Consider the following 26,302-nt stretch of genomic DNA (forward strand, 5'->3'; position numbering starts at 1 on the left):
GTAGAAGACTGTAAGGCACCTGTTATGCAAAAAAGGGCATTGACAGAAACTCTGCACAAAATGATGAAATAGCCTGTGCAGCACTGCCTATAGTGGAAAAGGAGGCCGAAATGAGCCCGAATTAGAAATCTGAGCAGACTAAGCTCTACGAGCTTTCCCGAAATATTTATCGACCTGCGAGCGCTCGCCAACGCTCACTGAAATCGGAGAAAGTGAGCAAGCGTGTGCTAGAGCAGCTGGCGACTAAGCCCGGGAGGAGGTAACCTGCTTTGATACCAATTGTTGGAATTAGGGTTTCAGAGAAACGCACAGCTTGGAGAAGACGAAGGAAGCTCAAGGCACACGGTAGAGAGTGTCTTACTTAGTGTGTAATGGAAAGATAGATAGCCCTAGATTGATGGGCGTATATACAATGCTAGGGGGGAAAAACCTCCTAAAGAGGGAAAAAATGCCCCGACGGTCCTAGTGTGTTCACACACATCACTACCACATGTATATGGTAACAGAATTTTCATAGAAATATACTTGCTTTGCCTCCCCCCCCCCCCCCCCCCCCCCCTTTCATTCATGTCTTTCTTAATTTGCATATTTCCATTAGCCTTATCAAGTGGGCACAACAGCTTCCAACAATTTTACATGGTGATGGGTCTTGTAATCAACAACTAAACCTCTACACTTTGAACAATGAATGAGACTAATGCTCACCATGCTCAAGCTTTTTACACAATGAAGTCCATCCACCACATTTATCGTGCATGTTTGGCTAATAGATTTCCGAAAAGTATTGGTCGTGTTACAAGTTGGTATACAGTTGCATGCACATATGGTTGGGGTTTTGGGGGGGCGGGGGGGGGGGGGGGGGGGGGGGGGGAGAGAGAGAGAGAGAGAGAGAGAGAGAGATTTTGAAGACAAATTCGTCCTAAGAGATGAATTGTAACTTTTTTTTTTGTCTAAAGTGGAAAGGATAACCGGCTAGAGTATACACTCGTTGAGAGGGGATAATGTAATGTGATGTAACATAGAGGAGGATGGAGCAATATGGTGAGGGCTTAGAACGCAAATTGTACAAGTCCAAAACACTAGTATGATGTGCATAATTTGGCTAGATTTTTGGTACTATGGTGAGGGTGTAAAATTGTGTACATCATTAAGGGTGGAATGGGATAAAGAAATCCCTTTTAAAATTTCCTTAATCCAACTAGAGTTGAAATAATCTTTCCTCCATCTCCCTATGGTGCCAAGCTTTGATCTCTATCATATCCCTTTGGTTTTAAAGCATGCGCATCTGATAGCTTAATCCAACTAGAATTGAAATAATCTTTCCTCCATCTACCTATGGTGTCAAGATTTGATCTCTATCATATCCCTTTGGTTTTAGAGCATGAGTGTCTGCTAGATTGGTGCTCTTTGTCAAGCCAACTAGCTCATTAACTCTTTGCCCCTTGGAGTTTGCTGAGTTTTAATGTGGGTAGAGAGTGAGGAGTAGGCTGTTGAAAAAAATTATGTGTTATGTAGCTATTTTTCTCACCCCTCTATAATTTGGACCTATATAGAGATCTCTGTAATCAATGACAAAGACTACCTTTTTTGACCAAAAAACCAAGGAGTGTTCTATAATCATAAACGGAAGCTTTTCATCTAACCTTACCCACCAACAAAATACCATAGCTTAATGAAGGCCGATGTTATTAAGTACACAAAGTAGCTCAATCAAGTAAGCATATATCTAAACAAAAAAATTTCTAGCATTAAAAGTCCACGAATCAAAGTTATGTACTTCAATCTAGGTATTCAATAAAAGCCCAAAGCTGTCAAAACCTATAACATGCATTTTGAAAGGATATTTAAATTTAATTTGGAATAAAGTTATGTACTTCAATCTAGGTATTCAATAAAAGCCCAAAGCTATCAGAATCTATAACATGCATTTTGAAAGGATATTTTAATTCAATTTGAAATGAATACACCAAGGTAAGGCTCCATTTCCCTCTTGAATAAGAGATCTTCAGTTCAACTCTCCTTGTCGGATAGATCTTTAAGGTCTCTTGCGATAGTTTCCTACGACGTTAAAATACTCTATTTCTCGGGTGTGTGTGTGTGTGTGTGTGGGTGTGTGTGCGCTAATAAAAAGAGGAAAATGTTATAACCTTTCTATCACCCAAGTGTGGTAGATTGGTTATGCCATTTCCCTCTTGAATAACAAGTCTTGAGTTCAACTCTCCTCGTCGAATAGATCTTTAAGGTCTCTTGGGATAGTTTCTTACGATGTTAAAATACTCTTCTTCTTCTTCTACAATTTCAAGACATGAAAAACCTTTCAAAACATCTAAAATGCAAAAGTGAAGGGTAAGAGTGTAGGAAATGAAAAGCCTCGTGATAATTAAAAGTCAAAAGTTGTTTACTCTATATATAAAGAGGTGGACTTGTGAGAGCCTCGCGTAAATGCAATGTGCTTCTTTCTTTATCTATCCCTTATGTTTTCTTCTCCGAGTTTCCACTATGCGGACACTATGTATGTATTGAATTTGGTTTTTTGAAGGCCATTAAGTCTCCACAAGTTCGGCAAAATAAAAATCATTTCAAAACATCTCAAATGTATAAGCAAAGGGTAAGTGTAGGAATGAAAAGCATCATGAAGTGCAAAGTCAAAAGACTTCACATGTCTATATAAGGAGGTGGTCGAGTGTGCATGCAATGTGTGTCATTTTACATTGTATTCTTGTTTCTCTTTACTTTTCCTTTAGTGTTTTTGCCTCTGTAGAGTTTCCTTGCGGTATGCTATATTTTATGTAATGAATGTAGTTCCGAAAGACATTAGTACCATATTTGAAACCAAGCTTTGTTAAACTAAACTTCAATACCTGGAGTTTTAACAGTTCAAGCAAAAAACCAGAAAGAACAAAGGGAAAAGAAAAGCTAGAAATCTCATATAAACTTTCTTGTAATGTTGCTAGAAATCTCATACAACTCTACATTGCTGCACTTTTTCCACCCACAAGGGACCCTATCGTGGGGAATAACTTCCCCAATGGCAAAGAGGGTAACACCCATCGAACGCAACCCACGAGCCTCGAACCCTCTAACTAGGGGTTACATCACTAAGGCTCAACCAATTGAGCTACACACTTTGAGTAAAGTACCATATTTTGAGTACCAAGCTTTGTTGAACGAAACTTTAGAATTTCGAATTTAAACTGCAGAAGAAAAAAGGAAAAAAGGAAAAAACAAAACCAAAAAAAAAAAAAAGGCTTACAATGTATGCTAGAAATCTCATACAAACTTTCTTAGAGCAAAGAATATGTACAGGACCTCACACATTCATCACCATATACAATTTGCAACCTGCAAGACCTTGTGTGAAAGCAGTCTTGAGCAGATTGAGAGCAGCTCTCCTATGACTACTAGGATAAATACAAACATGGTGAGAAATTCAATTGTTTACAATGCTGTAATAGCTGTCGACATAGGTTTCCACATCCCAGAGAAAGCTTCCAAAAGCAACTGCCTCTAGAACCAACCCTTTTGACCTCAAGAAATTAAGCTGAGTGCCTTCATCCTTGCCTCCAGATCGCATCGAACCATTTGATGACACCCGAAAGTCCAACTCCTTGAAAAGTGCCTCAGTATGCTTGATCACAATACTGCAGCTCTCTTTTGCTCTAATGCTTCTAAACCCTTTCAAAGACTCCGCATCAAATGACAAGATATAAGCCAAGAATTCACTGGTTTTTAGATGCGACATTGAACTTGTCGACCCCCGTAGATCTCTTAAAATCGACATGGCAGCAGCAACCTCTGGCATCAACCTGCCCCCGATTTCCTGCGGTGACCTTGCTGAATGAGGACACGACTTCACTGCTCTCTCTAGTCGAAACCGATTGTTAAGACGTCTCATGAAGTATCCATAGGTTACAGAGTCTGTGTATATTTCTTTCATGGACTTCTTGCTTATGTGTGCAAATGTGCTAGAGCTAAAGTATTTGGTTGCTGTCTGTTTACCAAGTACAAGTAAAGAATGCTCCAGAATCAAATCCAATGCTTCATTAGAATGGATTGACTGGAGTTCTTCAAATTGTATCGGCCATGACATGTCTCCTGATAGGAGAGTTGGTATACTTGGGACCATCGCTATTTGGGCCCCCACAAATTTCTGAACTATAAGCATGTACAAAATCTCCTCCAATGCATCAAATCTCTCTTGAGATTTCAATTCAGCAATCCTCCTGAAAATGAAAGCCCAACAAAAGGCCAGTAAGGAAATTGTGCATCCCCTTCAAAAATCAGGAGTACAAGAGCAACATTCAAGGCCGAAGAGCCAAAAACACACAGGAAAATATTGCGAGGAGAAAAAAAAGTACTAAGGGGACCTTCACCATGCACCATAAGTCCACCAAGAATAGCTTCAAATGTATAGATCTTCAGATAACTAGAGAAAAAAGTAAACCTCAACTGTAGTAGCAGAACACAAAGGGTAAAGATCATAGATCAGGAGGAACCGATAAATAATCGAAGGGAAAAATTGCCAAAATGTCCCTGAAATTTATGGAGATTCCCAAAATACCCCTCGAATTTCAAAAGTTCCCAAAATACAACTCATAGTTTGTCAAAAAAATCCCAAAAAAAGCCCTTAAATTCTTCCAAATTCCCAAAATACCCCTTGATGTGAGGTTAATTGTCTCCAAGAACAGTTTCTTGTGCAACTCTTCATAAGTCCTTCCTCAATAAAAGATGATAGAACTAGGATTTTAGATGGTATTGTGAGCTTTCAAGATGAAATGGGTCATTATTTTATAGACACAAAAGCCTCTGTTTGTGAGCTCATTGGGAAAAAGATAGTTCTCTATTGTCAAAAAGAATGAACTAAGCAGAAATTGGAGCAATCCATCCAGATATGGTACAAGGGTATTTTAGAGATCTTTGAAGTTGGAAGGGTATTTGGGGAATCACAAATTTCAGGGGTATTTTGGCCATTTTCCCATAATAAAGAGTGTCTGCTAGCTTTCCAGAGAAACAGAGAAGAGCAGTTCTGTCAAAAAAGACCATGGAAGCAAAGGCATGGCCACTTACTTGTACAAGGGAAGGTCTGCTCCGCATGAAGTGAGCTGGTTTTGGTTGGCATCTGCTTCTCTGTTCTCTGCCAAGGCCTCAAGCTCATGCTCCACAGCCATATGAATCAAATCTGGATTGCTCTGAAGCAGATCTGCTAGGTATACACCAGTTGGTGATCGTGGTTGGAAGGGGCTAACTGGGTTTTGAAACCCCTTTTCACTCATGTTTGCCCTCACAAGTAAAGCCCTCAATGTATTTTTTGGTTCACCACACCTTGATATATTGACCTAATCAACAGCAAAACCTTACAATTTGTTAAATGTATCTCACCGCTAATAATGCATTCATTACATTAACCATATAATCAGCTGGATTAATTCAACTAGACAAACGAGATACTGCTTAGGCGCAATGCACTTCGTGGGCCGACAGATTGGCTCAAGGTTGCACCAACACGCAGTTTCGAGCTAGTTTTAAGGTTTGTTTTCATTAGTCAACTCAGAGTTTATGTTTTACTTTTGCTGCAAGTTGACATAAATGGCAATTAGGCATGCAAATGGCAGCCCAAACACGGTTAAGACAGGCAAGGCAGCATATACTAATGTGCAGCTGCAGTGACAGGATGCATTATGAGACAATCTGCCGTGCTGACTTGGGGTCTAAACTGTGAAAACAATCCTAACCTCCTCTCTGGCCACTCAGCACAACCTTAAAGTGCCATGGGCTTGCTTGTTCCTCCCTATCAGCATATGCAGAAATAAGTATATACATCTAGATGGCCATAGACACATAAGAGCTTGAACTATACCCAACAAAAGAGAAGAAGCTTACTTCAATGGAATACATACAAAAATTGGGCATGAGGCCAAATACACCATACACAAAAAAGTACAGAGACTCCATTCCTGTCACATGCACATCTAAACGTATGTGCATGTGGACAAGCTATTCCTACTTCTAGGGTTTAGGTAGCCTAGGAAGTGTACTGGCAACCTTGTGAGCCTGTACATGGGTTGTGCATGTCCAGGCACTTAAGAGTAGTTGCATACCCTCTGATTACACAACCCATGATCACTAGCATTACATTCAGTACCCAGCGTGAGCATTTTCCAGTGCATGAACCCTTTTTTGCCAAAGTAAACATGAACCACCTTTTTCACTTAAATTATTAATAAGTGGCTTTTTAATGCCAAGTCGTGGGGAGCTCTGCTTGACCCAGGCAGATGCACCTATATAAGTGGCCCATGGGGCGCCATGAAGGCAGAAGACACAAGTTGAAGACGACCAAGGAGCACAGACAAGCACTGCCCCTCAAGACCCAACAGCCTCGTGTTTTCTCAAGCAAGCAACAAGATCTAGTGTTTTTGCTAGCAGAGCATTAGCGTTTTCTGTAACAAACTTGGACACTCCAAGTCAAGAATCAACCGCGACAGCACCAAATAACCACTTCAAAACAATTCACAGATCACAATAGATTTGCACTGGCCCGGCGGAGTTCCGTGCCTAGAGATATTGGCCCCAAAGACTGGCGCCCCTTTCGGTATTTCTTTTTGTATTAATCAATCATCAAAGTACAAGAGAGCGGTTAGGGTTTCACTCTCAGACTCTGCGTCCAGATGCTCTGAGAAGTGAGGCCCTCACCACTAATTTAAAGGTTACAAGGGATGCCCAAAAGCAGAGCCCCAAAAGCTTTTAAAATCAAAAGCATCAGTTCTCTCTCTCTCTTAGAGAGTCTTTTCTCTTTTTTTTTTATAAAAAAAAAAAGCAAAAGCAAAATTCGCGTCGCTCATCATTTTCCAAAAAAAAAAAAAAAAAATTTTTTTTTTTTTTTTAATAATCCGCCTCCGCGATTTCCGGAATTTAGGGTTTTTGGCAAAAATTAAGGGTTTGCAGGAATTTTAGTGTTTCTGGCAGAAATTAGGGTTTCTGCTGTCCGCCACGTCATCACTTTGTGACATACCCCCCTCTTGAAAGCATTGTAATCGACCGCGATTACGCCTGCAAAACCGACAAAAGCCATAAACCGTCTTAGCAGACACTGACTGTTAGTACCTACGTACTAGGAACACACATCTACACATGTACAAAATCGACAGTCACATCACACGACATCACAGGACATCACCAGACATCACAGGACATCACATGACATTCAACATTCATTCGGATCTTAGACCATGATTTATCGGCAATGTAGCTAGCAATCACATCTAGGTCCAATCGGGACCTCAACGATGTCCGATTGACTAACCCCTATTGCAACCATGTCTATTCGAGATCAATCAGACCAAAATGCTGCAGTCATTTCGTCTATCAGTTCCTGTACTCACAAGAAGTCAAGAACAAATCAGTATCATAATCAGGAATTCCATTTCATAAAGTCATCCAGCAGAATACTGTCAGCTCTCAGTATCCCTGAAGCTCAAAGAGACATCAGTGACTTTAGTATCAAAATCGAGGCATCTGTTGACAAAGGAGTGGAGCGACTCCCCTCTTGTGCATCCCACTGCACCAAATCTTCGGCCAAGCTGAGTTTCTGGGTTCCGTTTGGAGTAGACTATGCTAAACCAAAACATCGAGGTAAAGTTTCACAATCCGAGGAGTATCTGCTAGGTCCTCCTCCTCCATCCACTTCGCATCAAATGCAGGAAAGTTCTTGAACTTAACCAAGAACCGCCTTCGGACTTTACCTTCCTTCGTATCATTATGTGCCAAAATCTGTTCAGGAACAAGGATCTCCTCGTTTTCTTCCACTTCGGGTTGCTCATCAGGCTCCCCATCATCAGGCACATCACCCTTAACAGGGTTCAAGAGACTCACATGCAATGCATTATGAATCCTCCAAGTATCTGGCAGTTTCAATCGGAAGGAGACATCATTTATCTTGTCAGTAATCTGGAAAGGTCCGTAGTATCACATACTAAGCTTTGGAAAAAGCCTCTCCTTTCCCTTTTTTTTTTCTTAAGCATGCCTTCTCAAAAGTAAGAGCACCCAATCATCCTCCTTCAGTTTCCAGTCGCGACGATGGCGATCCGCTGCCTTTTTCTGTCATTCTTGAGACTTCTGTAAAGTCTCGTGAACCTTGGCAAAAGCCGTATCCAAATCTCGCGAATATTCATCCGCTTCAAATTTCTAATCTTTCGTGCTCAGGAAGGATGGAACCTTCGCAGCAGTTTCAACAATCTCTCATGGCGTCTTCCCCGTCGAAGAGTGTATCGTGTTATTGTAGGCAAATTCCACCAAAGGTAAGTTCTTTTCCCATTGAGTCTTCTGATGCGAGATACAAGACTTCAATAAATCTAAAATCACTGAATTGGCAATCTCAAATTGCCCGTCAGTCTGCAAGTGGAACGATGACGAGAACTGCAACTACGTGCCAATGTTCTCCCAAATTGCCTTCCAAAACCAACTCATAAATCTGGGGTCTATGTCGAAGAGAATCGTCTCAGACGTGCCATGTAATCGGAAAATCATCGTGATCATTCTGTATTCTTGGGAGATCAAAAAAAATGAAATCCATTTCAATATTTTGCCAGGGGCGGGGGTGGGTGGGTATGGGTAAAGGCTGTAACAATCCCTGTGCCTTATGCCTGTCAAACTTGACCTTCTAGCATACCAAGCAACTGCGCACAAACTCTTCCACATCCTTCTTCCGTCTCCGCCAAAAGAAATGTCTCTCTACCCCTTTCATGGTGGTAGCAATGCTGCGGTGACCCGTAAAAGGTGGACAGTGGCAATCAGTCATAACCTTTTCCCTCAACGGCTGTGTAACGCACAACATAGTCTTTTTCATCAAGTAGCCTTCCCGAAGGGAGTATCCAGCTACTGTCTCCCCCTCCCGTATCCGTGTGAAAATATCTGCAAAATCTGTATCTGTGGCATACTGATCGACCATATCCTCGAAGCTCCTATGATGTATCGCGGAAATAGCCAGAACCAACGGTTTCCGAGACAAAGCATCTGCCACCACATTCTTCTGTCCCTGCACATGGACAATCTGGAAGTGGAACTGTGACAAGATGTTCGCCCACCGCATCTGTTTTTCCGAAAGCTGCTTCTGTGACAAGAAGTAGCGCAAACTCTGATGGTCTGTAAAGACAGTAAAATCCGCTCCGAGTAGGTAATGCCGCCACTGAGTAAGAGCATGGATAACCGCCAAAAGCTCTTTCTCATAGATCTGTGCTGTCATCTCCGGCCTAGAGAACAAACGGCTCTCGTAAGCTATGACATGGCCTTCTTGCATCAAGACCGCACCCAGACTACGACCACAAGCATAACAATATACTTCAAATGACTTCTGCAAGTCCAGGAAAGTCAAATCTGGTCCCGTAGTCAATTTCTCTTTCAATGTCCGAAAGGCAGTCACCTCTGTGGGTCCCCACGGAAAAGGTACTCCTTTCTGTGTCAAGGTATGCAAAGGGGAAGCAACCTCTGCAAACTTTCGTATGAACCGCCTGTAGTACGAACACAGTCCCAAGAAGCTTCTAACTTCATGGACATTCCTCAAATCGGGCCAATCACGGATAGTCTCTATCTTGGCCGGGTTCATTTGCACTCCTCCTGCTGACACAATGTGTCCCAAAAAGTGTATCTCTGGTAGGAAAAATTCACTTTTCTTTGCATAAATCACTAACTTGTGATCTCGTAATGCCTGAAAGACCTGAAACAGATGATCTCTGTGTTCTGCCTCATTCTTGGAGAAAACAATGATGTCGTCAAAGAAAGTGCCAACAAATAGCCTGTACTCTCGAAAAATCCTATCCATCATCCGGTTAAATGTCGCAGGAGCATTGGTTAAGCCAAAAGGCATCACCAAAAACTCAAATAACCCAAAAGTCGTCCGAAAAGCTGTCTTGTAGACATCTCTTGGTGCTATCCTGATCTGATGGTATCCACTCTTCAAGTCAATCCTGCTAAAGCACGAGGATCCCTGTAACCTGTCGAGTATATCATCGATCCTAGGAATCGGAAATCTGTTCTTGATGGTTATTTCGTTGAGAGTGCTATAATCGATGCACATTCTCCAAGATCCGTCTTTCTTCAAAACCAACAACACTGGAGAGCAATACGGTGAAGTACTAGGCTGGACAAGACCCTTTTCCAAGAGGTCTTTCACTGAGTTCATAATCTTTTCATTCTGTACTCGGCTCACACGATAAGGTGGCCGATTCGGTGGCGTGCTTCCAGATATCAGATCAATGGTATGATCTTCAGGCCCTCTCAAAAGCAATCTGCATGAGCGTGGAGAAAAAAAATCTTGGCGTTCTTTTCTTCAGGTCAAAACATATTCAATCTTTATCCATCGTTCAGTTCTCCCAAAAGAATGAGTAAGAAAACTGAAGTTCATCAAGTACAATCTCTAAGCCCTTCATTTATCAAAGTCGCTTTCTCGGCCCGGTAGTCAACCACGGCGTAGTTCTTGTGGTACCAAGGGATCCCGAGTAGAACGTCACTCACGTGCCCTGAACACCCCTGTCATTGCAAACAAAGTTTGCCAATGCTCGGTGTAATGGCAACATCCCATCCGGGTGCCAGTCGAACTACCTCCGCCAGTGGCGTCAGTCTGTCGGGCGCAGTTCCAAATCGAGCCGCCAATTCCAAGTGAAAAGAAGTTGGCCTTGGCTCCTTCAAAAGAGCTTCTTGATCCTTCACTTTGCCCCAAAAAAAAACGGCAAAGTTTGTACTTTCATTCATTTGATTCGGTGCAAGTCCCACGCCATGTGGTACCAGTTCTGCTTTTCTATCTGCCTTTTCTGCCACATTCCTCAGCTGCTCTCGAACTCTCAGACCTGTCGTCGTCTTTATCATTCTGTTCTTTCTGTGCCTTATCAGGGCACTTTGCGGAAATATGTCCATGTTTCCCGCATCCAAAGCACTTCCCCTCTCTGATGAAGCGAGCTCTCTCCTCAGGAGTAAGCTTGGGTCGTGCATCCTTTTTTTTTTTTCTCTGGGTTGCTCTTTTTCATTCTACTTTCATTCCCAGAAGTCTGTTTGGCTCGTTGTGTCATGGCCTCATCTGTGGGGTAAGTCAGACTGCCAGAGTGAATGGCAAAGCCCCGCTTCGCATGACTCATCAACTCCTGAATAGAAGCTGACTTCTGTTCCAAGCAGTGGTCTCGGATCTCTGTAGGTAGACCCCAGGTAAACCGCTCAATTTGTTCTCTGAACGAGATCTTCTTGAATGAAGAGGCGGGTAGAAAAGAGCTCCAGAATCTTTCACAATAAGAATTCACTGTATCGCTCTTGGTCATCCGGAGATGGTTCCAAGCAGCTCGTATATCTCGCTCAAACTCTTGAGTCAACCAAGAAGAAATAAAAAGCCTCTTGAATTTCAGCCATGTAACTGGCACAGTCTTGCTTGATAGAAGCGTGGACCACCAAGTACGAGCATTCCCCTCAGAGTAAGAGGCAGCTCTCCGAATCTTGGAGTGCTCTGAATAGCGTCCTCCCGCGAAAGCGATGTCAAACTGCTGTATAAGAGACAAAGCCTTCGAAGCATATGAGTATCCTGAAAAGTATCAAACTTGATCGAGTGGCCACCTTCCTTAAACTCTCGGACTTTCTTGCTGTTATCTTCGAGAAAGTCATACTGGTTGGCTTTGTAAAAATTCTTCTTGTTCACATAAAACTTTCCGTCATCGGAATCTGAGCTGTCTGTAGACGAGTCCTCAGTAGAACTGTCAGTCTCTGGGCGAGATGTAGCCTTCTTTGCCTTTTTCTTGCCCGTTCCGAAGCTTTGTGTCTTGCGCTTTTTGCTTTTTTTTTCTGTCTTCTTCGCTCTAATCCGAGGAGCTAGAAGAACTGTCAGAAGAAGAAGAAGAAGAACTGGGTACTCCTTCAAATCGAACACGCTTCGTCCGTTTCTTTGCTTTGTCGAATGTCGACTGACGACCCAAATATCCCGGGAAGTCAGTACCTTTGTTCTGCTTTTTGCCGTGCTTTTTGCCTTTCTTTTGCACGTCGAAAAGCTGAGCAATCCGTGCATCAACCACGTTCTCCAGTTCCTTCTCCGTATATTTCTTGGAGGCAGAAGGTTTCTTGAGAGCGGGTTTCGGGAGTGGTGTTGTGGTTCTTTGCTACTCCATCTGTACCTCTTTCAAAGAGGTCTGGTTCATATATTTTACCATCTTCGGGTCCTTGGCAAAATTGAGCATCATCTTTGTTGCATCGCCAATCAATTGACGACGCTCCATCTCTGTTTGCTCCGCCTGAGTAGGCCGAGGCGGGCCATACTCTCTGTCTGAATCTTCGTTGTGATCCCAGCCCGCATCTCCAGATGCAGAGGGAGTCGACTGATCATTGCCTGAAGCCATAGGTGCCGCGGAAAAAAAATTCGGGGATCGGATTTCCCGTAGAAGAGAAATCGGCCGTGCTCTGATACCACTGTAACAAACTTGGACACTCCAAGTCAAGAATCAACCGCGACAGCACCAAATAACCACTTCAAAACAATTCACAGATCACAATAGATTTGCACTGGCCCGGCGGAGTTCCGTGCCTAGAGATATTGGCCCCAAAGACTGGCGCCCCTTTCGGTATTTCTTTTTGTATTAATCAATCATCAAAGTACAAGAGAGCGGTTAGGGTTTCACTCTCAGACTCTGCGTCCAGATGCTCTGAGAAGTGAGGCCCTCACCACTAATTTAAAGGTTACAAGGGATGCCCAAAAGCAGAGCCCCAAAAGCTTTTAAAATCAAAAGCATCAGTTCTCTCTCTCTCTTAGAGAGTCTTTTCTCTTTTTTTTTTATAAAAAAAAAAGCAAAAGCAAAATTCGTGTCGCTCATCATTTTCCAAAAAATATATATATGTATATATATATTTTTTTTTTTTTTTAATAATCCGCCTCCGCGATTTCCGGAATTTAGGGTTTTTGGCAAAAATTAGGGTTTGCATGAATTTTAGGGTTTCTGGCAGAAATTAGGGTTTCTGCTGTCCGCCACGTCATCACTTTGTGACATTTTCAGATTTCAGCCCCTAGTGCATCAGCACATCAGCCCTTAGCTTCGCGGTACCACACCGTTCCCGTATCAGATCCTCGCCGGAATCCACTAGCACCATCAGATTCAACCAGCGTTTTCAGATTTCAGCCACCAGCGTTTTTTGCATAGCCTCGTCGTCGTCACCGGCACAGTTGCAAAATCCAGCCCTAGGACAGCGCTCAGTTTTCAGCCAGCCTTCAGCCTAGCGTTTTTCATTTTCAGCCCTCAGTCTTCGTCATCGTCGCCAACAAGTCCCACAGAATCTAGATGCATTGTACCATACCTTTGTGCAATCTAAAGCAAATACCTCTCTAGCAATAGAGAGGGGGGCCCTTGGAGGGGGGTTTGGGACCCCATTTGGTGTCATCTCTTTTCTGTCTCTCTCTAGCACTCTCGTGCACTTTGCACTCACAATTTCCACTCCCTTTGTTTTGGTCATTGCATATTCTCTTTCTAAGCAAGGAAGGCTCTCTCTCCCTCTAGAGTAAAAGGAACCTTGAGCACTCATTGTTCACTCATCCTGAGCTTACACCATCATTCATTTCCGCTGCACATTACATTGGTATCCGAGCCCATCAGCCGATGATGGAGATGATGCTACAACAAGAGGCGCAACACGCTACCATAGACCGCGACCGTGAAGAAAGAAGGGCAGCTATGGAGCTCGAGCGTGAGTAAGCACGCGAAGCTCAACGCTTGTGGCCGAAGAAAGAAGGGCAGCTATGGAGCTCAAGCGTGAGCAGCGAGGCTCAACACATACCGGCCGAAGAGAAGCGAGCGGCTATGGAGTTAAGAGCGAGAGGCGCAGTGGGACCAACGCATGCAAGAGTTGGTCCTACAGGTACTCTCCACGAAAGGGGAGCCCTCAAGGAGGCGCACAGGTAGAGGCAATGACTCCAACAATCCAGCCACTGAGAAGTTGACGTTTAGTAAGTATGATGGTAAGATGGATGCATCTGTGATTCATTCTTGGTTGCATCAATTTAATGCTTACTTTGCAACTGACAAGAAAACAAGTATCAATAAATTTTTGACGCAGCTGCCCTGTATCTAGCAGGGGATGCCATTAATTGGTATCAAACTTGGCAGGAGTTGAGGATCTTGAGCATGCCGAGGAAGGCGTACCTCTCTCTCTCAGTTGGGGCGACTTCCAAGACAAGCTCAAGGCTCGCTTTATGCCACCACAGTACCCAGATCGGTTAAAAGAAGATTGGTGTGGTCTAAAGCAAAATGACACTCTTGTTGTGTCTTTTTCTAACCATATCTTGCAGATTGGCGTCCAAGTGCACAAATCGGATGCCAAACGACAAGAGGCTTTCCTTTTTGGGTTAGACGAGTACATCAAGTTCAATCTGCAAGTCTTCAATCCTACAGACTACAACAACGCAGTGGCGATAGCTCTCACCCAAGAGTTGAAGAACAACAAAGGCAAGCTTAAGGAGGCCAAGACATCTCAAAGTACCTCTCAGAACCCTCGTAACCCACTGACTAGTAAGAACAATAAAACCAATGGTAAGCATAACGGTACCTCTTCTTCTCAATCTGCTTCCACACCTAGAGCACAAAACTCTCACAATGAATCTAAGGGAAAGAACAAATCTCAAGATAAACCTAAGGGAAAGAACAAATCTCAAGATAAACCTAAGTTAACCATATCTTGCAGATTGGCGTCCAAGTGCACAAATCGGATGCCGAACGACAAGAGGCTTTCCTTTTTGGGTTAGACGAGTACATCAAGTTCAATGTGCAAGTCTTCAATCCTACAGACTACAACAACGCAGTGGCGATAGCTCTCGCCCAAGAGTTGAAGAACAACAAAGGCAAGCTTAAGGAGGCCAAGACATCTCAAAGTACCTCTCAGAACCCTCATAACCCACTGACTAGTAAGAACGGTAAAACCAATGGTAAGCATAGCGGTACCTCTTCTTCTCAATCTGCTTCCACACCTAGAGCACAAAACTCTCACAATGAATCTAAGGGAAAGAATAAACCTAAGTTAACACTTGATGAAAAGTTTGCTCAAGGAATCGTAGGAGGTTGTTTAACTCTAGAAGAAAGAGTCGGTTATGGCAAAGAAGGAAGATGCTATCAATGTCACACTAAGGGTCATATTAAGAAAGATTGTCCTAAGAAAGCACCCCCAAAATCAACCACAGAATCCACATCTTCTGTCAGCACCTTGATTAACCCAGAAAGTACACCACACATTTCTGATAAGCACCTTGATGAGTCTCTCTTTAAATGTTATGGTCATGTGAATGGTCAATGTGTTGTGGTCTTGTTTGACTCTGGCAATATGCATGATGTGATAAGCGATTCTCTTGTAAAGAAAGCTCGCCTAAAGGCTATTCCAGCAACTCCTATCGAGGTGTCTGGTTACGCTCCCGGCATGCACTCTTTAATCACGCATGAATGTCCTAGTGTGTTAGTCTCTATTCAACAGGCATCTTTTCGTCCAAAATTTGTTGTTTCTCCTCTCTCAGGATGTGATATGATTTTCGGCATTAAATGGTTTCGTGAGTATGCTCCACACTTTGATAGGAAAGCAAACACGTTCACTCTCTCACCGGAAGGTTCCTCTCCCGTGGTCATCCGCGGTGAGCAAGACCTCCATCCTTTACCTCTCATTTCTCATGTGTAGGCTAAGCGTGAGTTACGATGAGGAGCTCAAGCGGCATTCATCTATGACACTCAAGTGATGCAAGACCTCAAGACCCCAGAACGATGCTCAAGTTTGTTTCAGAAGTATGAGGATCTTTTCTTGCAGGATGATCTTCCACCCCGTCTCCCTCTCGAGCGTCCGGAGGATCAACGCATTGAATTCATGGAGGCGGCACAACCCGTCAGTAAGGATCCCTACCATTTGAACAATTCTCAAGAAGCAGAGTTAAGAGCAGCAACTCACCGAGTTAGTGGCCAGGGGTTTCATACGTCCTAGTGTAAGTCCTTTTGTTGCCTCTATTTTGTTTGTTCGCAAGAAAGATGGGCCGTCTCGTTTGTGTATAGATTATAGGGCACTCGACAAGATGACCGTGAAGGACAAGTTCCGATGCCTCACATTAAGTATATATGTCACAAGACAGGCACCACGTGCCAATAGAAAAGAACAGATTGAACAAACTTTTAGCACTTCAATAACAACTGAACTGAAAGAGAGGGACGACACACAACACGAAGTGGCGGAATTCCACCCCAGAGAGTATTGGCCCCAAACCTTGGCGCCCCTTTCAGTATTTCTTTATATTGCATCAACACAGTATAAGCCGGTACTCAAGACTCTGCACCTTCACCAGGAAGCATGCCAGAGAATGAGCCCTAACCTCATATTTAAAGGCCCTTGGCATGAAAAGCAGTTACAGTGAAAAGCCTTCAAACTCACAAGCTTCCGGTCCAAAAAGCAATGCCAAAAGCTGCCAGCGTAATTTACGGAGATCCGTACAGCCTGCCACGTCATCAACCAACGCAAAACGCGGAATTCCGTACAGCCTGCAACGTCATCATGTCAGTGCAATTTTCGAAAATCTGCCACTCATCAGTTTGCGCAAGTCTTGAGAGTCCAGCTTTATTTAAATCCTTTGTCACTCGGGGCCCCATCGGACGGGGTCCCCATAAGTTGGTAGGACTTCTTCTTCTGTTACTTGTTCTCTTAGGGTTTAGGCCCCTCGGTCGGCATCTACAAGTTGACTCCATTCTTCAGGGCTTTGACACGTCAGCAGTTTGTTACATCTCTCCTTCTTGAAAGAGAGTAATCGTCAACGATTACAGCATATCTACAAAACAACTCAAGCTAGCTCAATGTCACGTGACACATCCAACCCTATGTGTCCGTGGACAAGCTACAGCATGATCAGGGCTCAGTCAGTCCAGATTAGAAGTGATCTGGCACTTTTGTGAGTCTATTCGTAGACCGTGCATGCCCAGTCACTGAGTGTAGATGCATATCCTCTGGTTGCACACAGCATGATCATAAGCATTCCCATCAGAATCCATTAGAATCAGTTAGGGGAATTTTCCAGTGCATTTAGCCTATTTTCCCTATTTTTGGTTATTTTCACTTATTATTTTTAAGTGACTTCCAAACAAAAGTAGGTAGGGCAATTTTGCTAAGTTTGTATATAAGCAAACTAGAGCTAGCACTATTTGGCAAAAGAGGCAACAGGAGCACCGCTCAACAGGCACCTTCTCAGCAAGACCCCAAGGACTTCTAGCGTTTTTGCTCCACAGCAACTTGGCTAGCGTTTTTGGACAAGACCACCGCAGATCAGCCATTGTTTTGCATTTGCAGAGCCACGGCGACAAGACCACAGCAGATCAGCCTAGCGTTTTTGCATTTGCAGAACCTCGACGAAAGAAACACCAGAATTCAGCCCTAGCGTTTTTGGTTGCAGATCAGCCCCGGCGTTTTGCACCTTCATCGCGACGGAGAGTCAAGAGCCACCAGCATTTCCAGTTTTCAGCAGTTAGACTTCGCAGATCAAGTCCCGAACCTCGCAGATCTCACCTTCCCGCAGCAGTTCCTCGCCGCACGGTCAGTTTCCACAAGGTTTACAGTTTCAGGCCAGAAAACGCAGATTTCAGCATCTGCGTTTTTAGCGCGTCGTCGTCGCATCGTCGCCATCGACATCGTCACCGACATAGAGTCAAAATTCAGCAGATACAAGATTTGCAGATTTCAGCCCATAGCGTTTTTGGACAGCAGTAGAAAGATTGCAGATTTCAGCCCTTAGGTCGACTTCGTCATCACCGTCGTCATCGTCGACATAGCCTAGACTTGCATCAGTCTCATGCATAACCATTGTACCAGATTGTGCAATCAATAAGTAGACCACTCTCGCCGACGAGAGTGGGGCCTTCGGAGGAGGGTTTTACAACGTCTCTGGTGTCGTATCTCTCTTCTCTCTCTATCTCTCAGTCTCATTCACTTGCACGCACAGTGTCCATTCACTTTGTTTGTGATCATAGCACTTTCCATTAAGAACGGAATGCTATCCCTTCCATAAGAACTCAAAGGAACCTTGAGCACAATTCAGAGCACTCATCTTGAGCAAAGCGCAAACAATCATTCCGCTGCACCTAACATTGGTATCACAGCTTTGGCAGTGTTCTGTATCACTCAAGGAAAGAACCACAAGAACCACAAGAATTTTTTTGCTTGTTGAGGTCGCACGACCCCAAGTTTGCTTGGGCGTGTCGATTCCTAATCGTGTTTTGTTGAAGAGTGACAGGAATCCCAAGAAAGAAGGACTTGTCCAGCCTCCCCTTGTGTCTCTTTTCACTCATTGAGAGCAGACCGTGCACTTAGCGGCCGGCCAATCGACGTGAGGTGGGAATAAGCAACCTTGGTGTGAGCGCAAGGCCGCTAAGGGGTGCGCCCGCAGAAAGGAGTCTAACTCGGGTGAAGAGAAGATCCTTCTCAAACACGGTTTGCAAGCGAAAGAAAACCTCAAGAATCAAGACCCCCAAGAACCCAAGTTCCTCGTGAACTTAAGAACCCACGATTGCAGAATGATCATCACCCGAAGCGGAATGGATACTTCGCTTGGAGGTGATGAGCATGAGAGGCGAAGAAGAATTTTCCCCACCAGGTGGTTTTTCTGACCGTTCCCCGTCTACGTCAAGGATTGCACTAACTCCTATGGAGGCTTTGAGCAATTGTTTCTGAAACAGAATTTAGAACGCGAAGCAAGAGATGCAGAAAGAATGGCAGAAATGAAACGCAGACACGCAGAAAGAGAAGCCGAAAGAAAGGCAAGACAAGAATGGCGCGACCGACACATGCAAGAGTTCTTGCGACTCTTGTATCCCGTGCCGACAGAGATGCAAGAGATTCAGGAGACGGAGACTCTCTGAGTCTCTTCTTCTCCAAAGCATGACACACAGGATATGCATGATTGTGTGAAGCATGATGATGATTTGATTGACAATGACTTGCATGATGTTTTGAACAACAATGATAAGCACAATGATTTGCATGATGATTTGAATGATAATGATGAGCATGATGATTTGGATGACCATGATAAGCATGATGATCAAGATGTGATTTCTCACAAGCATGATGATTTGCATGATCAAGATGTGATTTCTCACAAGCATGATGAGCTGCATGAAGATGATGTGATTGTTCACAAGGATGATGTGTTAGTTGATGCTTTTTCTAGCAAAGCTAACCTCGTTGTAGATTCGATCAATCACGAAGAACCGATCAAGGCTTTTGAGTCGAGGTCCAAAGAACCCCCACAAGACGATTCGATCATTCAGGAAGAATCGATCTTGGCTCTCGGGCCTAGGTCCAAAGAACCCTCACAAGAAGTATTATGTGTTCGCATGATTGATACGCACGCATTGTCCGAGTGTTTCATTCGTGATCGTTTCCTATATTTTAGTCAACGTCTTTATGTGATCCCTTTTCTTAGGCATGACATATTGTACGTTGAGCATGTTTCACTCATGAATGAGCACGTATGTATGCGGATTGTTCATGAAAAGCTGAAAAGTATGCATTCAAGGAAGTCACATTCCATGTCTCTTCCTTGGCATGACACATTTGTAGAAAGAGCACATGAAAGTATGAGCACCAAGCATGGGCATTTCCGTTGTGAATTGCCACAGTTGATTGCTCTAGATCAAAAGAGAAAGATTCGATCTCATTGTTTGCATGTGTTTGATAAACAGGTTGTCACTCCGTCTCTATGTTCATTTACATTGCGTACACAATCTTTCGAGAAGACACGATTTTTTCCATTCACTTTACATAGAATGGGTATGTTCATGTTTTTGTGTTGGAAATGGTTTCAAGAATTTTCAGCCATGGAGATTCTTGAAGAAGACTCTCAACGAAGTTGAAGAATCGAAGGAGCCACAGAAGACTTTGTGTCGCTTTCGGCGCGGCCCAAAGAAGCAAGCGTTGCAGACCTTTATGAAGTTCGAGTACCGCACGACCCACACATCAGAATGGGGCGGCGAAGAGTCCCTTCCAGGATTCCGGATGCTATTGGCGATCTCCCTCGACACCATACAGTTCGGTACCAGTACCTCACTTTGAAAAGGAGGGGATGTCACTTGACACATCCAACCCTATGTGTCCGTGGACAAGCTACAGCATGATCAGGGTTCAATCAGTCCAGATTAGAAGTGATCTGGCACTTTTGTGAGTCTATTCGTAGACCGTGCATGCCCAGTCACTGAGTGTAGATGCATATCCTCTGGTTGCACACAGCATGATCATAAGCATTCCCATCAGAATCCATTAGAATCAGCATTCAGCCTATTTTCCCTATTTTCCCTATTTTTGGTTATTTTCACTTATTATTTTTAAGTGACTTTCCAACAAAAGTAGGTAGGGCAATTTTGCTAAGTTTGTATATAAGCAAACTAGAGCTAGGACTATTTGGCAGAAGAGGCAGCAGGAGCACCGCTCAACAGGCACCTTCTCAGCAGGACCCCAAGGACTTCTAACGTTTTTGCTCCATAGCAACTTGGCTAGCGTTTTTTGGCAAGACCACTGCAGATCAGCTAGCGTTTTGCATTTGCAGAGCCACGGCGACAAGACCACAGCAAATCAGCCTAGCGTTTTTGCATTTGCAGAACCTCGATGACAGAAACACCAAAATTCAGCCCTAGCGTTTTTGGTTGCAGATCAGCCCCGGCGTTTCGCACCTTCATCGCGACGGAAAGTCAAGAGCCACCAGCATTTCCAGTTTTCAGCAGTTAGACTTCATAGATCAAGTCCCGAACCTCGCAGATCTCACCTTCCCGTAGCAGTTCCTAGCCGCACGATCAGTTTCCGCAAGGTTTACAGTTTCAGCCGGAAAACGCAGATTTCAGCATCTGCGTTTTCAGCGCATCGTCGTCACATCGTCGCCATCGACATCGTCACCGACTTAGAGTCAAAATTCAGCAGATACAAGATTTGCAGATTTCAGCCCATAGCGTTTTTGGACAGCAGTAGAAAGATTGCAGATTTCAGCCCTTAGGTCGACTTCGTCATCACCGTCGTCATCGTCGACATAGCCTAGACTTGCATCAGTCTCATGCATAACCATTGTACCAGATTGTGCAATCAATAAGTAGACCACTCTCGCCGACGAGAGTGGGGCCTTCGGAGGAGGGTTTTACAACGTCTCTGGTGTCGTATCTCTCTTCTCTCTCTATCTCTCAGTCTCATTCACTTGCACGCACAGTGTCCATTCACTTTGTTTGTGATCATAGCACTTTCCATTAAGAACGGAAGGCTATCCCTTCCATAAGAACTAAAAGGAACCTTGAGCACAGTTCAGAGCACTCATCTTGAGCAAAGCGCAAACAATCATTCCGCTGCACCTAACACTCAAAAATTTTCGAGGTCATTCCGAGGGACATTCCAAGGGACAATCAGTTTGCTCTTTTTGTTAAGGAGTTAGCTTCTCCTTTCGGCTCTTTTGATCAAGGAGTTAGCTTCTCCTTTCGTCCAGATCGGAACTCTTGATATTCTAGCGTAGTAAAATTAGCCATCACACCCAGACCGAATTGATCTTCCACGGGTGTCTTGATGCACTAAAATTACATACCCAGGCAATCTCATCCAATTAGGAATATTCATTAGTTGGCACATCACAATGCAACACAAATGCTTACATATACATGTTACAAGACACAACAAACAGCGCCGCTGAGCACTTCCCCGAGACAAACGATCTGCGGTATGAAGCTACTCAACAACTACCTCGTCCCTCCCCCCGCAAATAACCTAAAAAGGTCCGGGCCATGAGCTCAGAGGACTGTACAACCAAACACTCCCAAGACCGCAGTCTGCATCGCTTGGAGGTTCAAGCATACAACCAAACGCTCCCCATGCATCGGCCTGCGTCGTTCGGAGGTTTTCAAACATACAACGAAACGCTCCCCAAGCATCGGCCTGTGTCGTTCCGAGGTTCAAACAATACCAAAACAGTATTTCTCATTTCTCCACCCGGGAGTAAAATCATCAATCAATCAAACCAGTATTGAAACCAGAGTCAAACATTTCAAATCAGCACCAAAACAGGTTCAAAACAGATACCATCCATTTCAAACAAATTCCAAACAAGATCACCAAACAAGTTCTCAAACAGATTTCAAACTTCAAAGCAATCTCGACATTGATCGAGCTCGAAAAGTCGACTGAATTTCCATCATGCACCTGCACCAAAAATTAGGGTTACGTTCATTCCATAAGGTCGTTGCCGAGCATTGCATGGTCCATCACCTCTTGGACAAACAATGTTTCTTTGGCGGCGATGGTAGTCCCAAGATAGCAATCGCACTAGACCTCCAAAGGTCATCTGATCATGAAGAGACATCTACTGGGAGATGTTGAGAAACTTCAAGTTATAATTTGCTAGGGTTTCCATGGCAAGCATTTCACGATACCCCGCTCTGCCAGAAGTTGCACTCCGAAGGAAGATGTCAGAAATCATATAACTTCGAGCAAAATTATTTGAAAGCTTGCCCAAGTCCTTGGAGTTTGCTGCTTGGTAGCTATCAACATCTGCATGGCACTACCTCTAAGAAAAAAAACAACAGCTCGAAACAAATCTTGGATCCTTCTCTTGTAAGTGATCTTAATGGCTTATGCCCTGTAAGACATGAGCGGTGAAGAAGGGAGCGCGTCCGATGCGCGATGAAGTAAGGGTGGGAGTGGCTAATAAGTCCAAGTTAGAGGGCGAAGATACCTCAAATAAAATTCCAATAGCTCTGCCTACTCTTTTGTAGGACCGGTATGCTTTCAGAAAAGCACACGCCTGATGCTCTGATACCACTGTCACAAGACGGGCACCACGTGCCAATAGAAAGAACAGACTGAACAGACTTTTAGCACTTCAATAACAACTGAACTGAAGAGAGAGACGACACGCGACACGGAGTGGTGGAATTCCACCCCAGAGAATATAGGCCCCAAACCTTGGCGCCCCTTTCGGTATTTCTTTATATTGCATCAACACAGTACAAGCCGGTACTCCAGACTCTGCACCTTCGCCAAGAAGCATGCCAGAGAATGAGCCCTAACCTCATATTTAAAGGCCCTTGGCCTAAAAAGCAGTTACAGTGAAAAGCCTTCAAAACTCAAAAGCTTCTAGTCCAAAAAGCAATGCCAAAAGCTGCCAGCGTAATTTACGGAAATCCATACAGCCTACCACGTCATCAGCCAGCGCGTAACGGGACAAGCACCACATGCCAGCCGAAAGCACAGACTTTAGCAAATTTTTAGCACTTCAAAACAACTAAACTAAGAGAGAGAGAGAGAGAGAGAGAGAGAGAGAGAGAGAGAGAGAGAGAGAATTTGCGCGACACACGAAGTGGCGGAGTTTCACTCCCAGAAGGCACTGGCCCCAAACCTTAGGCCCTTTTAGTATCTCTTTACATTCCTTCCACAAAGTACAAGCTCTGCAAACTCTGCTCTGCTTCTCCACGTGGTAGAATGCTAGATAGAGAGCCCACACAACATATTTAAAGGCCAAGGCCCTTGGCCTATCCAAAAGCATCTCACATGACTATAAGCAATTGGTCCAAAAGCAAGCACCTTGCTTAATTTTAGTGTTTAGGCCCCTCGGCCAATGATCTGTAAGTTGGTTGGGTTAGGATTTTTAATCCTAACCCCTTTTGTCTTTTAAGGCCCTCGGCCATCTTCAGCAAGTTAGTATGTTCTTCTTCTGCTTCTTCTTCTACTAGGATTTAGGCCCCTCAACAGAGATTAGCAGGTTGGCTAGGGTTAGGCTCAAGGAGTCTAAACCCCCTTGATCTTCAATGGTTGACACGTCAACAATTTGTGACTCGAAACCTGTAGGCTGTTCTTGATGATGATTTTGTTCCGAGCCCTATAGTCAATGCACGTTCTCCAAGATTCACCTTTCTTTATAAAAAGGAAGCACTCGTGAACAAAAAGGTGAGGTACTCGTCTGAATTAGACCCTTTTCCAAAAGTTCTTTCACTTGGCTCATTATTTCTTCACTCTAGGGTTTGCTCACTCTATAAGGTGGCCGGTTCGATGGCATACTGCTAGGAATCAAATGACTCGTGCGATCCTCATGTCTTTCAAGAGGTAGCTCTCCAGCAAACCCTCTGAGAAACAATCGACTTGAGCTTGCAAGAAATCTTGGCGTTTTGATTCTAAATCTGACAAATATGAACTATTATGTTCTTCCAAATCTCATAGAAAATTTGAGTAAACAAAATGATTATATTCCATTACTTTAGAAATGGCCGAAGCTGATACAAGTGGAACGGACTCGCCCTTCGATTTTACATCTAGGATGATCTCTCTGTCACAAGGCGGGCACCACGTGCCAATAGAAAAGAGCAGATCGAACAGACTTTTAGCACTTCAATAACAACTGAACTGAAAGAGAGAGATGACACGCGACACGGAGTGGCGGAATTCCACCCTAGAGAGTATTGGCCCCAAACCTTGGCGCCCCTTTCGGTATTTCTTTATATTGCATCATCAAAGTACAAGCCGGTACTCCAGACTCTGCACCTTCTCCAGTATGCATGCCAGAGAATGAGCCCTAGCCTCATATTTAAAGGCCCTTGGCCTGAAAAGCAGTTTATATGAAAAGCTTTCAAACTCAAAAGCTTCTGGTCCAAAAAGCATAAAAAGTTTTCAAAAGCTTCTGGTCCAAAAAGCAATGCCAAAAGCTGCCAGCGCAATTTACGGAAATCCGTACAACCTGCCACGTCATCAGCCAGCGCAAAACGTGAAAATCCGTACAGTCTGCCACGTCATCATGTCAGCGCAATTTTCGGAATTTGTCTGCTGCCTTAGGGTTAGGGTTTCAGGCAGAAATTAGGGTTTGCAAGTTTTAGGGTTAGGGTTTCCAAAATTAGGGTTTCAACAATTAGGGTTTTTGCAATTAGGGTTTCTGGCAAAAATTAGGGTTAGGGTTTTCTGCACTCGGGCAACCACGTCCTCACTGTGTGACACTTCTTCTGCTGCTTGTTCTTCTTAGGGTTTAGGCCCCTCGGCCGGCATTTGTAAGTTGGCTCCATTCTTTAGGCTTCGACACGTCAGCAATTTGTTACATCTCCCCTTCTTGAAGAGAGTAATCGTCCACGATTACAGCATATCTGCAAAACAACTCAAGTTAGCTCAAAAATTTCCGAGGGACAATCAGTTTGCTCTTTTTATTAAGGAGTTAGCTTCTCCTTTCTGCTCTTTTGATCAAGGAGTTAGCTGCTCCTATCGGCTGTTTTGATCAAGGAGTTAGCTTCTCCTTTCGTCCAGATCGGAACTCTTGATATTCCGGCGTAGTAAAATTAGCCATCACACCCAGACCGTACTGATCTTCCTCGGGTGTCTTGATGCACTAAAATTACATACCCAGGCAATCTCATCCAATTAGGAATATTCACTGGTTGGCACATCACAATGCAACACAAATGCTCACATATGCATGTTACAAGACATAGAAACATAAAGCCGCCGATGAACACCCCCCCCGCAAATAACCATCCAGGTCCGAGCCATGAGCTGTTCAACGACTCCCTCATCACTCCTCCCGCAAATAACCTAAAAAGGTCCGGGCCATGAGATATAGAGGCCTTTTACAACCAAACGCCCCCCAGACCGCAGCCTGCGTCGTTTGGAGGTGCTGAGAGTAACCACTGCTCAGACTTCTTAATACTCCTCCCGCATAACCATCCAGGTCCGGGCCATGAGTAACAACAACAATACTCACCCCGTAAATAACCACAAGGGTCTGGGCCATGAGTAAAAACAACAATACTTCCCCCGTAAATAACCACAAGGGTCCGGGCCATGAGTAAAAACAACACTTTTCAAAATCATTCAATACTCCCCCCGCAAATAACCACAAGGGTTCGGGCCATGAGTATGAACAAGCATTCTCAAACATCATTTCTCACTTCTCCACCCGGGAATAAAATCACCAATCATTGAAACCAGTAATCAAACCAGAGTCAAACAATTCAAATCGGCACCAAAACACGTTCAAAACAGATAGCATCCATTTCAAACCAATTTCAAACAGGATCACCAAACAAGTTCTCAAACAGATTTGAAACTTAAAAAAGCAATCTCGACATCAGTCGAGCTCGAAAAGTCGATCGACTTTCCATCTTGGAACCCGCACAAAAAATTAGGGTTAGGTTCCTTCCATGAGGTCGTAGCCGAGCACAGCATGGTCCGTCATCTCTTGGACAAACAGTGTTGCTTTGGCAGCGATGGTAGTCCCAAGATAGCAACCGCACTGAATCTCCAAGGTTATCTGATCGTGAAGAGACATCTACTGAGGGAT

At 44.0% G+C, this 26,302-nt stretch overlaps 1 protein-coding gene across 1 annotated transcript in view; it reads right to left on the bottom strand.

The window, feature by feature from the left end:
• Positions 1–3,259: 3,259 nt before the first annotated feature.
• LOC147449402 (UV-B-induced protein At3g17800, chloroplastic-like) overlaps positions 3,260–26,302 on the bottom strand; it is a 29,613-nt gene continuing 6,570 nt past the window's right edge. Inside the window, exons 2-3 of the mRNA XM_086521846.1 lie at positions 5,068–5,336; positions 3,260–4,223 (exon numbers count right to left, since the gene is read on the bottom strand). Coding sequence (XP_086377972.1) covers positions 3,431–4,223; positions 5,068–5,336 — 1,062 coding nt within the window. The 3' untranslated portion in view covers positions 3,260–3,430. The remainder of the gene's footprint in view (positions 4,224–5,067; positions 5,337–26,302) is intronic.

The sequence above is a fragment of the Adiantum capillus-veneris genome, chromosome 10 (genome assembly GCF_014529385.1).
Source record: "Adiantum capillus-veneris isolate H3 chromosome 10, ASM1452938v2, whole genome shotgun sequence".
Classification (NCBI taxonomy): Eukaryota; Viridiplantae; Streptophyta; class Polypodiopsida; order Polypodiales; family Pteridaceae; genus Adiantum; species Adiantum capillus-veneris.